Here is a 16,389-nt window from a genome sequence, read left to right as displayed (position 1 = left end):
AGTTTAGATTTTTTATTGTAATGAAAGGTCCTCTTTAAGGTGCCCATAAGGGCATTATATTCATTCAAAGGTGCCCAGGGCCCCTCCCCTACAGAACCCAAGCACGCCTCTCCTCCACTAATACCCCCCAGCAGCACCGTTGCCCCCCCCCGTCACGTCACTAGCAGCTTATAAGCCCACCTACCCTTTCCGTTTAGCATAGTGAACAGGCGCAGTGTCGAACACTGCCTGTGTCTGAGTTTTAGTCCTGAGTTATCATTTAGACTTTTTTTTTTTAAGTCGCAAAAAAAGTTGCAATCTCACTCAAGTAGAAGGGTGGAGTAGGAAAACTGGAGTAGCTTTTCTAGACAAAATGTTAGGTTTAAGGATAAGACAACATATACATTTGATATTGACTTAATCGTACTTACCCACCGAATAAGTTCATGTATTTTTTAGCTCACAGTGAACAGTAAAAACAAAACAAAAAAATTATAATGCATTTTTTCATTTTCAGTTTCAACCTACAAAGAACTTTCATTTTTCAGTTTAAGCTATGGTAAATGAAATGGTGGCACTGAAAAATGCAACCCCTGCCGTCAGCTGTTTGAAGAGTCTGCTGTGCCCTGGAGAGCACTGCAAACTCTTTTTAGGCCAGTGATGGCTAACCTCCGGCACTGCAGTTTTTATGCGAAACTATGACTTTTAGCATGCTCTACTCAGTTCTATGGAGTTCTGAGAACAGCCAAGCAAGTGTGCTTCCTGGGAGTTGTAGTTTTACCACAGCTGAAGTGCCAGAGGTTAACCATGACCTAAGCTTAGCTCAGTCCCATTCAAGTAAATGAGACTGAGCTGCGATACCAAGCACAGCTGCTATCCAATGTATGGCACAGTGTTTGATAAGCTACGAGGAGGCCCGTCACTCACCACAGTGCTGCAGCCTCTCCAAATAGCTGATCAGAGTACATTACCCCTACGGATCACGTACTGATGACCTATCTTGGGGATAAGTCATCAGTATAAAACACTCAGAATAAGTCCCCTTCATGTTCATATGTGCCCTCATTGCTGAGAAAAATGTTTTAATATATGCAAATGAGCTTCTAGGAGAAACAGGGGCATTGCCGTTACACCACGAGGCTGTGCTTTCTCTGCAACTGCCGTGCCATTTCCACTTTGATTTACAGGGCCAGATGTGATGTTTTCAATCCCTGGCCCTGTCAATCATAGTGGAGAGAGCTCAGCAGTTGCAGAGAGAGTTGAGCCTCTAGGTCTAACAGCAAGGCCGCGCCGTTGCTCCTAGAATCTCATTTGCATATATTTAAAACATTTTTCTCAGGAAAGCAGGCACATATGAACATTGGGGCCAACATAGATGCCTTAAGCTGCCAAGCGCACATGCAACAGGTCAGCCAGTTTCATAGGTAAAAATCTGCTGACAGATGACCTTTTAAGTAGTTAAAAATACATTATTTAATTCAAACGTTTATCTTTTTATGTTGTAGGTAATTTGAGAAGAGCTGACTTCTATGACAGATCTCAGATATGGGAAAATATCATCTTGTAATTCATATGTTACTTGCTATTGTAACAAGCGTAAGTATGACCTGGTGGTATATTATGGCACATTATGTTGAGACACAGCTCTAGCACTCTCAGTATTAGAGATAAGTGAATTGATTTTACTCAAATCAAATTAGTTCTTAATTTCGCGAAAGATTAGAATTTCTGCGAATCTGAAACTTTTGTGTTTTTTCTTCTTTTCTTTTCACACCCTTTGACATTACTAATGCTGTCTTGGCATTAAAATGCTTGAAAGGAGTTGTATACAGTCCTTTTCATGGAAGTTTGGACACTTACGCATTTGGCCGAATTTATTTGGGTCAAATCAAATCTGATGGTAGATTAGACCAAATTGGACCTAAAACTAATTTTGGGAAATTCACTCATCTCTACTCAATATTTCTTCTTGTGATTTTTCATGTCTTGCTCATTAAATTACCATTTTTATTATTTCATGTATTATGTTTCTATTATTCACATTTTTACATTATTTCATTTCTTCTGATTCAAGCTAAAGAATGCAATCTTATTGAATGTTATTAGTCCACAGATATAAATATATTTTGAATTCAGATTAAAAATGTTACATTAAAATTCCTTCTAATACATAAGATACATGGCATATAAAAAACACAAAAAGCAATGTGAAATTATATTGTATGTCTGTGTCAATAATTATCTGTGCATTTGGGAGAGTTTATTTCACAATGCTTCAATTCATAATATAATTGGTAAGAGCTTTCACAGCTTACTGCTGGGATTAAAAAACAATATTTTTTTAGTGTTATTTTAGGGTGGTTTACTGAGGTCATAAATTTTTTGGACAGAAGATGATATAAAATAAAAAACACCCGTCCATGACAGTGCGAGAGAAAAGGGCATAGCAGGTCGTGTTGGATGGTTATCCAAAATGTAAAACATGCCCCTCATATAGATGATACTTATCCCGTTCCCCGGCACCCGCATAGCTCCTGCTTCCTGCATGGCCACTGCTGCATCTCCCCGTCACTTTGATCAAAACATCCTGCCAAGGAAGGGGGGTGAGTTTAGTGGCTGATAAGCTAATAGCAGGCCGTGACGGGGGCAAGCCTCCCTAGCGTCACCTGCATTGCTAGGGAGGCTCGTCCCTGTCATGGCCTGCCATAGGCTAACCCTACACCTCCCCCCTCCATCGCTGGATGTTTTGATCCGTGTGGTGGGAAGATGCAGCGGTGGCTGTGCGGGGAGCAGGAGCTACGTGGGTGCCGAGGAGCATGGTAAGTATTATCTGTATAAGGGGCCTGTGCATTGGGGGGCATGTTTTACAAATTGGATAACCCCCTTTAAGGAGCTCGGCATGGTTGAAAGGAGAGCAGTCTGGGGAGAGGGTGTTACACATTTCCCCGAGACTAAAAGTAAATGTCAAATATGTTTGGCCAAAAAGGTTGGATAGATGAGCCAGATATGCCACGACCAGATATACAGCATGTTTCCTACCTCATTGTTACAATGCCAGCAGACATCAAGGTAGAATGAATGTAGGGTCTGTGGACATCTGGACAAAATCTTATAGATGTTCTTCTGCACTGCGCATGCTGTAGGCATCTTGTGAGACAGGAGATGGATTTTTTATTTTTATTTTTTGCCAATCTGCATCAATAAGGGACAAGTCCAATTCCAACTTCCAGAATGAGGCGAATGTAGGCACTTCACCCACTATCTGTTCCCAATGGGAGCAGACCTAATGGGCATAAGTACCTTGAATTCTGAGAAATCCATATTTAGGGATGATGGCAGTATCAGAGATGTAAGAGTCCACTCTGGTTAGAAATTTTTCAGGGGGCATGTCAGCAAGAGGACCTTTTAGATTGTATAATTGTTTATAATACTCCCTGAAAGTGTTCACCATGAAACAAAGAGTGTTAGGCAGGTGAGGATGTGAGAATCGGGCCAGGGCACCCCGCTCTTCTTGTAGAAATCGTAGATATGACGTTTAGTGCAGACCCTGAGATGTGCGTATGCTTGATCAAGTCTAGCCTTGAGGGAAGTGGGTATTTTTGCATTGTTTGTATGAAAACCTCTCTAAGGACACACTTCAGTACCTCTCATTGGGTTGGTAAAGGGGTCTGGTCTGCGGAGTGGTGAAGTAGGAAATCAGAAATGGCTTGCCTATTAGCAGCTAAACTAACTGTATCTCAAAGGGGATTATGGTTAAGCTACCAGGTCCAGTCCTGAGACAATGCATCTGGAAGGATCAAGGAGATAAAGACCAGAGCATTGTCCGACCACACCATAGGGCCAATTTCAGAGTAGGGGTGCCAAAACAGTATATGATGACTAACCAGGAAATGGTCTATATGACACACGTCGTGTACTGTGGAGTAATATCTAAGATAGTACCCACAAAACATTAACTAGTCTCATATCAGAGACTTTAGTGCGAAGTAAGGAAAGTTGGGAATCCAGGGTAGGGGACTCTGACAGAGGAGAAGTACAGGGCCTTATCCAATGTGAGATTGAAATCGCCAGCCACGATCAACATACCATCTGCAAAGCCAACAAGCTTGTCCTGGTATGAGCGAAGTGCGCGGGCCATATCCTGTTGGGGAGATAAAAATTAGCCACAGTGAGCAATTTCTCACATACATGGAGCTTCAGAAAAAAATATCTGCTGTGAGGATCTGATTGCGTAGCAACAGTAGAGGCCGGCAGGGACTTGTGCAACCCTACACTGACCCCTTTTGATTTAGAAGTTAGATTGATGCTGTGAAACCATTGAGTAAAATATTTATAATGGATGGCAGAAACATGATTGGACCTGAAATGAGTTTCTTGCAGTAAGAGTACATGCAGTAAAAGTACATTTTGATGCAAAATTTGAGATTTTTGTTCAGGGGTTTTAAACCCCCACACATTCAAGGAGCAAAACTAAACTGTTGACATCTTAGTAAAGGTATAGTATTGGAGACTAAGACTTGAAATACACTTACTAAAACAAAGGTGGGAGGCAAGTGGGAGAATAAGAAAAGAGGAAGAGAAAAGCGAAGAAAAGGAGAAATAAGAGTGGAAACAAGTTCCCAAGACTCTAACTATTAAGTATAGACACAAAAAATATGCACAGTACAGTGTCCAGGTGACACTCCCTGGTTAAGGTTTTGACTGAAACAGGTAAGGCTAGTTGCAGCAGTTTTCTTCTGGCCGATTCTCTGTATATTTGCTGGCATCTGGCCAGATCTCCTACGGTCAGACATTATAGTGAATGCGGTCAGATGGAGCCTTACAAACCACCTGCCAACGCCGCAGTGTGCAGAGGTCCAGCAGGCTGTTCCTTGCTGGAAAAGGCTTCTGGATCTCTGAAGCTAGTCTGCAACTAGCCTTGAGGGGGCATTGCAGGCCATTTTGATGCTCTGACTGGGCGATGTTTGCGAATTGCCATCTCGGTCTAATAGGCCTCTGAGGAAGCGGTACCATAAATGGCCAGTCTGGGATGGAAAGCGACGGAAGCTCCAGAGACCTCAGCAGTTCAGGTAAGTCCGGAAGGGGTCTATTGGTATAAACTGATGAGTCCTTACAAACTTGCATCAGAAAGGGATATAGCCAGGAGTATGGAAGTTTGCACATGCGCAATCTCCAGAAGCAGGCGGAGGTCTTATAGTTTAGCCAGCGTAGTTCTGGACACATTGGTTTGGTTAGGAGCTGGATGGCCATACTGTAATAGTCCACATTACCTTTGACGTTGGGCCTAGCACATAATCTTCTCTTTGATCTGGAAGTAATGAGCGTGAAAAAACACATCTCTAGGCCTGGCAGGCCTCAGCACTTCGAGGGCCCGTCTCTGCCAAAAATGATATAATATTGCCCTTGGTGCTGGAAGTTGCAGGCTTGCCGGGTGTTTGGGGCCTTGAGCGAAACATTCCCCTCATTAAAACAGGTAAACTGGGCTAGCAGTTGCTAATAAAATTGTATGAGGCAGCCCGGCTGTGAAAAGATCTCACAGAACAAGTCTGCTCAGGGCAACGCCCTCAGAATAAAATTTTCTTAATGTCCTCTTCATTCTTTTACTTTAAAGGGGTTCTGCAGTAAGTAAATATTCATGACCTGTCATTAGGATAGGCCATTATTCTCACATAGGGGGTGGTCTAACAGCTGGCACCCCCGCCGATCATCTGTTTGAAGAGGAGGTGGCACTCTTCCGAGCATTGCTTCCTCATCATGATTACCTGCTTGTCAACTTGCTTGTAGAAGAGAGCAGTGCTTTATAGGAAGGATTCTTTGAACCAAGATAAGCCCTTGTGTTAGAGCTTCATACCTGGGAAAATCGTGCTTGGAGCACAACACCCAATATGGGCCTGTAGTGGATCACAAGGATCCGGTGCAGCCAAGCTTTTTCCTCCAGGCACAGTGGATACAAAGAAGAAGACAGTGTGGGATACGGCAGCGGATGAAACATCCGAAGTCGATTCGCATAAAACTTCGTTTGAATACTGTATGGAGCCAGGGCTCCGTACAGGATTAGAATGTATTGGCTCCTATGAGCCGAAGTTATTACTTTGCGAAGTCTCGCGAGACTTCGCATAATAACTTCAGAAATTGATTTATACTGTAAAAAAGCATTTCCCAAACTCGGGTTCGGTTTCAAGTGGTACCTTGGAACCCAACCAGAAAAATCCTGCAGAAAAGGCTTCAATTTTTGCGGCAGTATCAGAATTGGACCTCTGCTGTTTTGCAAAGGGTTTGCATTTTCAGATGAGTCCCTTATTGTTCTTCATCGAACGGATTGATGTTGAAGTGTCAGGCGTCTCATCTGAGAAGAAACATCCTGCAACCATTGCTCGAAGAACACAAGCTTGTGGTGGCATCATTATGGTCAGGGGAATGTTTTTGTGACATTCATTGGACCCATTCATCCACGTGGAATGCACTCTAAACCAATTTGGGTATTAATCCATCCTTGCAGATCACGAACACTCATACATGCTGATTATCGTCCCTGGGGTGGCTGGGATCTCCTAGGAAGACAATGCGATATGTCACATGGCAAGTAATTTCTGACACTGGTTGGAGGAGCATGACCAAGACTTCAAAGTACAGGGTGGGCCATTTATATGGATACACCTTAATAAAATGGTAATGGTTGGTGATATTAACTTCCTGTTTGTGGCACATTAGTATATGTGAGGGGGGAAACTTTTCAAGATGGGTGGTTACCATGGCGGCCATTTTGAATCCAACTTTTGTTTTTTCAATAGGAAGAGGGTCATGTGACACATCAAACTTATTAGGAATTTCTCAAGAAAAACAATGGTGACCTGACACCCAGCAAGATGGTGCACCACCACATTATGGGTGTCAGGTCCGAGCATTCCTAGATGAACAGTTTCCTGGAAAGTGGATTGGTCGTCGTGGGCCAGTTGAATGGCCCCCAAGGTCTCCCGATCTGACCTCCTTAGACTTTTATCTTTGGGGTCATCTGAAGGCAATTGTCTATGCTGTGAAGATACGAGATGTGCAGCACCTGAAACTACGGATACTGGAAGCCTGTGCTAGCATTTCTCTTGCGGTGTTGCTATCAGTGTGTGAAGAGTGGGAGAAGAGGGTTGCATTGACAATCCAACACAATGGGCAGCACATTGAACACATTTTATAAGTGGTCAGAAACTTGTAAATAACTCATGAAAGAATAAAGTTACGTTAAAGCCAAGCACACCATTGTTTTTCTTGTGAAATTCCCAATAAGTTTGATGTGACCCTCTTCCTATTGAAAAAACAAAAGTTGGATTCAAAATGGCCGACTTCAAAATGGCCACCATGGTCACCACCCATCTTGAAAAGTTTTCCCCCTCACATATACTAATGTGCCACAAACAGGAAGTTAATATCACCAACCATTCCCATTTTATTAAGGTGTATCCATATAAATGGCCCACCCTGTAGTACCCTGGCCCCCTATTTTCCTAGACTTGAACCCAATTGAACATCTGTGGGACCACTTTGATCATTGTATTTGCTGTATGGATCCTCCCCACGCAGCCTTTAGCAGGTGTTGGATGCACTGCAGTTAGTGTGGCTCCAGAAACCTGTGACAACCTACCAGAACCTTATTCCGTTACTTCCAGCCAGTCTAGCTGCTGTCCGTCCGTGCTGCACAATCATATTAGCTGGTGGTCATAATGTGACTAAGGCTTTTTTCACATTAGCGTTAGACTTGCCCGGCAGGGGAACAGCCTGCCGGATCCATACTAACGCTTGCATTTGCGTGCTGCCTGAAGTCCAGTCCAGCCACATTCACTAAAATGGGGACTGTTGGGAGATGCGACCGCAACACGACAAACATGCTGAGAGGCGGCCGGACAAAAACTGCAGCGTTGTATAGTTTTGGCATAGTTTTTCATATGCTTCATTGCATAAAAAAAAAAAAAATTGTGTTGCCATTTTCTGACAACCATACATTTTCATATTTCAAACTGTGATCTTCAAACAGAGCTATGTGTTTTTTTTTTTGGGGTTTTTTTTTCAGGACGAATTTCTGTTGGTCCCATATTGGGGTACATACTACTTTCTGATCAATTATTACATGGCACATTCAAATATTATTTTTTTGTATATTCATGTTTATATATTAAATTAGGAAAGGCTAGTGATTTTCATTAATACTTTATTTATATATATATATATATATATATATATATATATATACTCACCTAAAGAATTATTAGGAACACCATACTAATACGGTGTTGGACCCCCTTTTGCCTTCAGAACTGCCTTAATTCTACGTGGCATTGATTCAACAAGGTGCTGATAGCATTCTTTAGAAATGTTGGGCCATATTGATAGGATAGCATCTTGCAGTTGATGGAGATTTGAGGGATGCACATCCAGGGCACGAAGCTCCCGTTCCACCACATCCCAAAGATGCTCTATTGGGTTGAGATCTGGTGACTGTGGGGGCCATTTTAGTATAGTGAACTCATTGTCATGTTCAAGAAACCAATTTGAAATGATTCGAGCTTTGTGACATGGTGCATTATCCTGCTGGAAGTAGCCATCAGAGGATGGATACATGTTCTCATTCTGTTTACGCCAAATTCAGACTCTACCATTTGAATGTCTCAACAGAAATAGAGACTCATCAGACCAGGCAACATTTTTCCAGTCTTCAACAGTCCAATTTTGGTGAGCTCGTGCAAATTGTAGCCTCTTTTTCCTATTTGTAGTGGAGATGAGTGGTACCCGGTGGGGTCTTCTGCTGTTGTAGCCCATCCGCCTCAAGGTTGTGCGTGTTGTGGCTTCACAAATGCTTTGCTGCATACCTCGGTTGTAACGAGTGGTTATTTCAGTCAACGTTGCTCTTCTATCAGCTTGAATCAGTCGGCCCATTCTCCTCTGACCTCTAGCATCCACAAGGCATTTTTGCCCACAGGACTGCCGCATACTGGATGTTTTTCCCTTTTCACACCATTCTTTGTAAACCCTAGAAATGGTTGTGCGTGAAAATCCCAGTAACTGAGCAGATTGTGAAATACTCAGACCGGCCCTTCTGGCACCAACAACCATGCCACGCTCAAAATTGCTTAAATCACCTTTCTTTCCCATTCTGACATTCAGTTTGGAGTTCAGAGATTGTCTTGACCAGGACCACACCCCTAAATGCATTGAAGCAACTGCCATGTGATTGGTTGACTAGATAATTGCATTAATGAGAAATAGAACAGGTGTTCCTAATAATTCTTTAGGTGAGTGTGTGTGTATATATATATATATATATATATATATATATATTTTTTTTTTTTTTTTAACATGGTAATTGAACATGTGATCATTTGATTCCTTATAATATAGTATTGTAGTCTGTGGTGCAGTCTCGTTTTCCTATTAAGCCTTGCCATAGTCGGGCCTAATTGGAAGATTACCATGGCAGGCCTGGGAGCCTCCCAAGGCCACTTGGAGCTGAGATGCAATATACCAGTACAGCCACTACACAGATGATGGAGCATCTGGTTTCTGGCATTTTTTCTCTGGAGTCAGTGACTGACTAAAGCAGCTTATCACTGTCCGTATTGGACTCTCACTAATCTGATAGCCTGAAAATAGGTCATTAGTATCAAGAGACTGGAAAACACCTTTAAAGAGGACCTGTCGCCTCTCCAGAAATGGCTGTTGTAGTAACTACTTGCTTTCCCTATATAACTACAGTTCTGCAGCATATTTTCTTACGGCTTTATGTAGTGACATTCCTCTGTTATTTCTATTAGAAGTTTATGAATAAATTGGCAGCAGCTTGCAGTAAAGGAACAAGTGGGTATTACCCAGGGCTTTTTTTCTGGCGGAACGCACCGGAACGGCGTTCTGCCACCTTTTGACATCGCAGCCTGCGATGTATCAGCGGGGAGGGACTGGGAGGAGGAGCTGGGGGCCGGTGCGTTCACTGTGCTCCGGCCCCGCAGCTCCAGTAGAGACTTATAAAATGTTTAATTAAATGAATAATGATTCCTGCTGCCCCTCAGTAGTATAACATTCAATGTATTGTACTCACAGCCGGCTACTGACATCGTAATCCAGGCCGGCCGGGCAGACGAGCGGCAGCGTCACTGACTGACGTCACCTGCCTGGGCCGCCTGCTTCATTCATAAAGTAGGCGGCGCACTCACGTGACGTCAGTCAGTGACGCTGCCGCTCGTCTGCCCGGCCTGCCTGCATTACGATGTCAGTAGCCGGCTGTGAGTACAAATACATTGAATGTTATACTACTGAGGGGCAGCAGGAATCATTATTCATTTAATTACACATTGTATAACTGTACTGGAGCGGCAATGGGGGGTCTGTGGATGACACTGTTATGGGGTGGGGGGGGGGGGGTCTGTGGATGACACTGTTATGGGATGGGGGGGGGTCTGTGGATGGCACTGTTATGGGATGGGGGGGGGGTCTGTGGATGGCACTGTTATGGGATGGGGGGGGGTCTGTGGATGGCACTGTTATGGGGGGGGGGGGTCTGTGGATGGCACTGTTATGGGGTGGGGGGGGTCTATGGATGGCACTGTTATGGGGTGGGGGGGTCTGTGGATGGCACTGTTATGGGGTGGGGGGGTCTGTAGATGGCACTGTTATGGGGTGGGGGGGGTCTGTGGATGGCACTGTTATGGGGTGGGGGGGGTCTATCGATGGCACTGTTATGGGGTGGGGGTGTCTGTGGATGGCACTGTTATGGGGTGGGGGGGTTTGTGGATGGCACTGTTATGGGGTGGGGGGGTCTCTGGATGGCACTGTTATGGGGTGGGGGGGTCTGTGGATGGCACTGTTATGGGGTGGGGGGGTTTGTGGATGGCACTGTTATGGGGTGGGGGGGGGTGTGGATGGCACTGTTATGGGGTGGGGGGGGTCTGTGGATGGCACTGTTATGGGGTGGGGGGGTCTGTGGATGGCACTGTTATGGGGAGGGGGGGTCTGTGGATGGCACTGTTATGGGGTGGGGGGGGTCTGTGGATGGCACTGTTATGGGGTGGGGGGGTCTGTGGATGGCACTGTTATAGGACGGGGGGGGGGTCTGTGGATGGCACTGTTATAGGATGGGGGATCTGTGGATGCCATCCCCAGATCCTCCACCCCATAACAGTGCCATCCTCAGATCCCCCCATTAACAGTGCCATCCCCAGATCCAGTGCCATCCCCATCTGGGGGGTTTCTTTGCTGGGCTGGACTTTTATAGCCCCCCCCCCAAATTTTACTTGCGGTCCTAGGGTTGGGTAGAGGGGGCGGTCCTAGGGGTGGGTAGGGGGCGGGTAGGGGGCGGTCCTAGGGTTGGGTAGGGGCGTGGCCAGGGGAGGGGGGGTGAGTTCCACCACCTTTTCTCTGAGAAAAAAAGCCCTGGTATTACCAGTCAGGGATGTGTCCCTGCAAGTCTGTCACTAGCAGCACCGATTGGACAGAGTCAGACACACCAGCTACTGGTAACACTCAACAGTACCTTTACTGCAGACTGCAATTTATTTGTAAACTTCTAGCAGGAATAATACTAGAATGGCACAACACAGACTCAAGAGTAGATGCTCCAGAATTGTTGTTACATGGGTAATACGTCTAGTTACTAAAACAGGAGAGGCGACCTTTCCTCTTTGAGGAGAGCCAGTACCTTTTCTAACTTAGATTTAAAGGTGGGGCACCATGAAAAGAATGAGGTTACCAACAGAACTCATTTAAAAAAGGTTGAATTTTCAAAGTGCCCATTACAATAAATGAAATGAAATATTATCTTCAGCCAATTTACAGTGTGCATATAGCAGACTACAAGACTCAAACAAAATGACTTGATAAAAGATTTTTAGAAAAAGGTTATCCAAAGATACTTTTTGGAAAATGCATTGCAGAAAAAACTCTTCTAGTCCAGATGACTGTCTGAAAGAGGAAAATAAGGAAGCAACGTTTCTTGAACCTAAACATAGTAACATAGTACATAAGGCCGAAAAAAGACATTTGTCCATCCAGTTTGGCCTGTCTTCCTGCAAGTTGATCCAGAGGAAGGCAAAAAACCCTGTGAGGTAGAAGCCAATTTTCCTCACTTTAGGGGAATAAAAAATTCCTTCCCGACTCCAATCAGGCAATCAGAATAACTCCCTGGATCAACGACCCCTCTCTAGTAGCTATAGCCTGTAATATTATTACGCTCCAGAAATACATCCAGGCCCCTCTTGAACTCTTTTATTGTACTCACCATCACCACCTCCTCAGGCAGAGAGTTCCATAGTCTCACTGCTCTTACCGTAAAGAATCCTTTTCTATGTTTGTGTACAAACCTTCTTTCCTCCAGACGCAGAGGATGTCCCCTCGTCACAGTCACAGTCCTGGGGATAAATAGATGATGGGATAGATCTCTGTACTGCCCCCTGATATATTTATACATAGTAATTAGATCTCCCCTCAGTCGTCTTTTTTCTAACGTGAATAACCCTAATTTTGATAATCTTTCAGGGTACTGTAGTTGCCCCATTCCAGTTATTACTTTAGTTGCCCTCCTCTGGACCCTCTCCAGCTCTACTATGTCTGCCTTGTTCACTGGAGCCCAGAACTGTACACAGTACTCCATGTGTGGTCTGACTAATGATTTGTAAAGTACGGTAGTAGGAATATGTTCTCATCACGGGCATCTATGCCCCTTTTGATGCAACCCATTATCTTATTGGCCTTGGCAGCAGCTGCCTGACACTGTTTTTTGCAGCTTAGTTTGCTGTTTATTAAAATTCCTAGGTCCTTTTCCATGTCAGTGTTACCGAGTGTTTTACCATTTAGTATGTACGGGTGACTTGCATTATTCCTTCCCATGTGCATAACTTTGCATTTGTCAGTGTTAAACCTCATCTGCCACTTATCTGCCCAAGCCTGCAATCTATCCAGATCCCTCTGTAGTAGTATACTGTCCTCTTCAGTGTAAATTACTTTACACAATTTAGTGTCATCTGCGAAAATTTATATTTTACTATGCAAGCCTTCTACAAGATCATTAATAAATATATTGAAGAGAATAGGGCCCAATACTGACCCCTGAGGTACTCCACTAGTGACAGTGACCCAATCTGAGTATGTACGTTAATAACCACCCTCTGTTTTCTATCATTGAGCCAGTTACTTACCCACTTACAGACGTTTTCTCCCAGTCCGAGCATTCTCATTTTATATACTAACCTTTTATGTGGTACAGTGTCAAATGCTTTGGAGAAGTCCAGATACACGACATCCATTGATTCGCCGTTGTCAAGTCTAGAACTTACCTCCTCATAGAAACTGATTAAATTAGTTTGACATGACCGATCCCTCACGAATCCATGCTGATATGGCGTTATTTGCTTATTTCCGTTAAGATGCTCTAACATAGCATCTCTCAGAAAACCTTCAAACAGTTTACCCACAACAGATGTTAAACTTACCGGCCTATAGTTTCCAGGCTCTGTTTTTGGACCCTTTTTGAATATTGGCACCACATTTGCCATGCGCCAATCCTGTGGGACATTCCCTGTCAGTATAGAGTCCGCAAATATCAGAAATAAGGGTCTGGCTATGACATTACTTAATTCCCTTAGGATACGGGGGTGTATGCCATCCGGTCCTGGCGATTTGTCTATTTTGATCTTTTTAAGTCGCTGTTGTACTTCTTCCTGGGTCAGACAGGACACTTTTAATGGGGAATTTATTTCAACATTCAGCATTTCATCTGACAGTTTATATTCCTCAGTGAATACATTGGAGAAAAAAATATTTAACAGCTTTGCTTTCTCCTCGTCGCTCTCTGCGAATCCCCCCTCATTACTCTTTAAAGGGCCGACACCTTCAGATTTATACTTTTTAACATTTATATAATTGAAGAACATTTTAGGGTTAGTTTTACTCTCTTTGGCAATTAATCTCTCGGTCTCTAGTTTGGCCGCTTTTATTTGTTTTTTACATGTTCTGTTTTTTTCCTTATAGTTTTTCAGTGCTTCCATGCTACCCTCCTGTTTTAGTGTTTTTATATGCTTTCTTTTTATCATTTATTGCTGAAACCATGAAGGTGCATCTTCAGGTTTCATAAGCTATGCTCTGCTTTTCCAACGTGTGGGGTATGGATCCGTACTCTACATGCCAGGAAAGCTGAGCAGAGATGACAAAACACAAAGTTGCAGAGCACTCTGAGAAGCTATGCTGCCCTTTTGTGGTTTCAGCAAAGGTTTAGGTCACCTTTAAATACTAGCAAACAGGTAATATAGTAACATAGTTTATAAGGCTGAAAAAAGACATCTGTCCATCCAGTTTGGCCTTTTATCCTGCAAGTTGATCCAGAGGAAGGCAAAAAAATAAACTGTGAGGTAGAAGCCAATTTTCCCCACTTGAGGGGAAAAATATTCCTTCTCTACTCCAATCAGGCAGTTTTATTAGAAAAACCTTTTACGAGGTATTGGAGAGTGTTATGAATGGAGACAATTTTAAAAATTGCAATCCCTGAAAAGCCAATATAAAAGGCAAGGGCTGTTATAAAGTAAAAAAGAGTGCAAAAAAGCTGCAGATTGCAATATTTTGGCAAAACCATTCACCTGTTACGGCAAAAAATCAACAGTCACTGTTTAAATCCAAAGTCAAGTTTTGTGAAGAACAGTATATCCAAACATTTAATCCAGATGCAGTTTGAAGAAATAAAATAACTCCTGTAGAGCAAATCCCAGTGGAGGTGTACCCTATAACATACAGAAAGCACTAAATGGAAGTGAATCATATTTGATTTACAAACTACAATTCTTTTACCCAGATGGACTTAGCAAAACAGTAGAGTCAATGTAAGTCAACATCACACTCCTAATGGTTTATACTAAGAACGGGTAAAAAGGTTCTGTAAGCTTATTCCTTTTCTTTCTGCTATTCTCTAAATTTTGGAAGAATTATGTTATATTTGTGTCAGGGAACGCATTGCTGCATCTGGCAATGTGTTTCTAAGAAATATTACTACAAAAATTGCATTGTTCAACAAGTGATATTAATCCGGTAACATGGGTAAACATGGCGCCCACTCGCACATGCAGTGGACGCCATGGCCAGTGGGCCTCCCACTGTTTCAAACGCGCGCTTCCGGGCTTCTTACCGGCATCCTCTGCGGCCAATGATCATGCCAGTAATTGAATTCAATATTTCTGGGTCTCTCTGAAGATACTGGAGCTGTAATTCCTATTTTGAAGATACTGGAGCTGTATTGGAGCTGTAATTCCTATTTTGTTTCAAATTTATTTTCATTGAAATCAGCAAATATTAGAATACATGTTCCAATGGCCCAATAATCTGGGTTGGTGGAATATTCTTGAACATGAAATACAACATATCATTTTAGTTTTTCAGTCACTTGGATAAATATAAATGTAAGACATTTTGTTGGTGTTCTTAGGGCTCTTTCAGACCTGCGTTCTTTTCTTCCGGCATAGAGTTTTGTCGTCGGGGCTCTATGCCGGAAGAATCCTGATCAGTTTTATCCTAATGCATTCTCAATGGAGTGAAATCCGTTCAGGATGCATCAGGATGTCTTCAGTTCCGGAACGTAACGTTTTTTGGCCGGAGAAAATACCGCAGCATGCTGCGCTTTTTGCTCCGGCCAAAAATCCTGAAGACTTGCCGCAAGGCCGGATCCGGAATTAATGCCCATTGAAAGGCATTGATCCGGATCCGGCCTTAAGCTAAACGTCGTTTCGGCGCATTGCCGGACCCGACGTTTAGCTTTTTCTGAATGGTTACCATGGCTGCCGAGACGCTAAAGTCCTGGCAGCCATGGTAAAGTGTAGCGGGGAGCGGGGGAGCAGCATACTTACCGTCCGTGCGGCTCCCGGGGCGCTCCAGAGTGACGTCAGGGCGCCCCAAGCGCATGGATCACGTGATCACATGGACACGTCATCCATGTGCATGGGGCACTCTGACGTCATTCTGGCGCGCCCGGGAGCCGCACGGACTGTAAGTATACCGCTCCCCCGCTCCCCGCTCCCACTATGGCAACCAGGACTTTAATAGCGTCCTGGCTGCCATAGTAACACTGAAAGCATTTTGAAGACGGCTCCGTCTTCAAATGCTTTCAGTACACTTGCGTTTTTCCGGATCCGGCGTGTAATTCTGGCAAGTGGAGTACACGCCGGATCCGGACAACTCAAGTGTGAAAGAGGCCTTAGGCGTACAGAGCCCATAGACCTTAAAAAAGATATATAGACAACTTATATTTAATCAATAGCATTAACATTGTATGATTGATACACTAAGCAAATGCCTCCGGCTAGTTTGGAGGCATGCGGAGTAAGTGATATACTAGAGGTCCAGGTCCTATTATAGACCTCGCGATCCATTGTGTGTATTTTTAATTAGTCAGGCAGA

General features: G+C 43.7%; 1 protein-coding gene across 1 annotated transcript in view; it reads left to right on the top strand.

Annotated features, from left to right (window-relative positions):
- Positions 1 to 16,389, top strand: part of CALCRL (calcitonin receptor like receptor) — a 496,395-nt gene that overhangs the window by 112,220 nt on the left and 367,786 nt on the right. Inside the window, exon 2 of the mRNA XM_040439799.1 lies at positions 1,485 to 1,575. Within this exon, the coding sequence (XP_040295733.1) occupies positions 1,525 to 1,575 (51 nt within the window). The 5' untranslated portion in view covers positions 1,485 to 1,524. The remainder of the gene's footprint in view (positions 1 to 1,484; positions 1,576 to 16,389) is intronic.

The sequence above is a fragment of the Bufo bufo genome, chromosome 7 (genome assembly GCF_905171765.1).
Source record: "Bufo bufo chromosome 7, aBufBuf1.1, whole genome shotgun sequence".
NCBI classification, from domain to species: Eukaryota; Metazoa; Chordata; class Amphibia; order Anura; family Bufonidae; genus Bufo; species Bufo bufo.
Note: the sequence above shows the minus strand (reverse complement) of the source record. Positions and strands in the feature narration are given on the sequence as shown.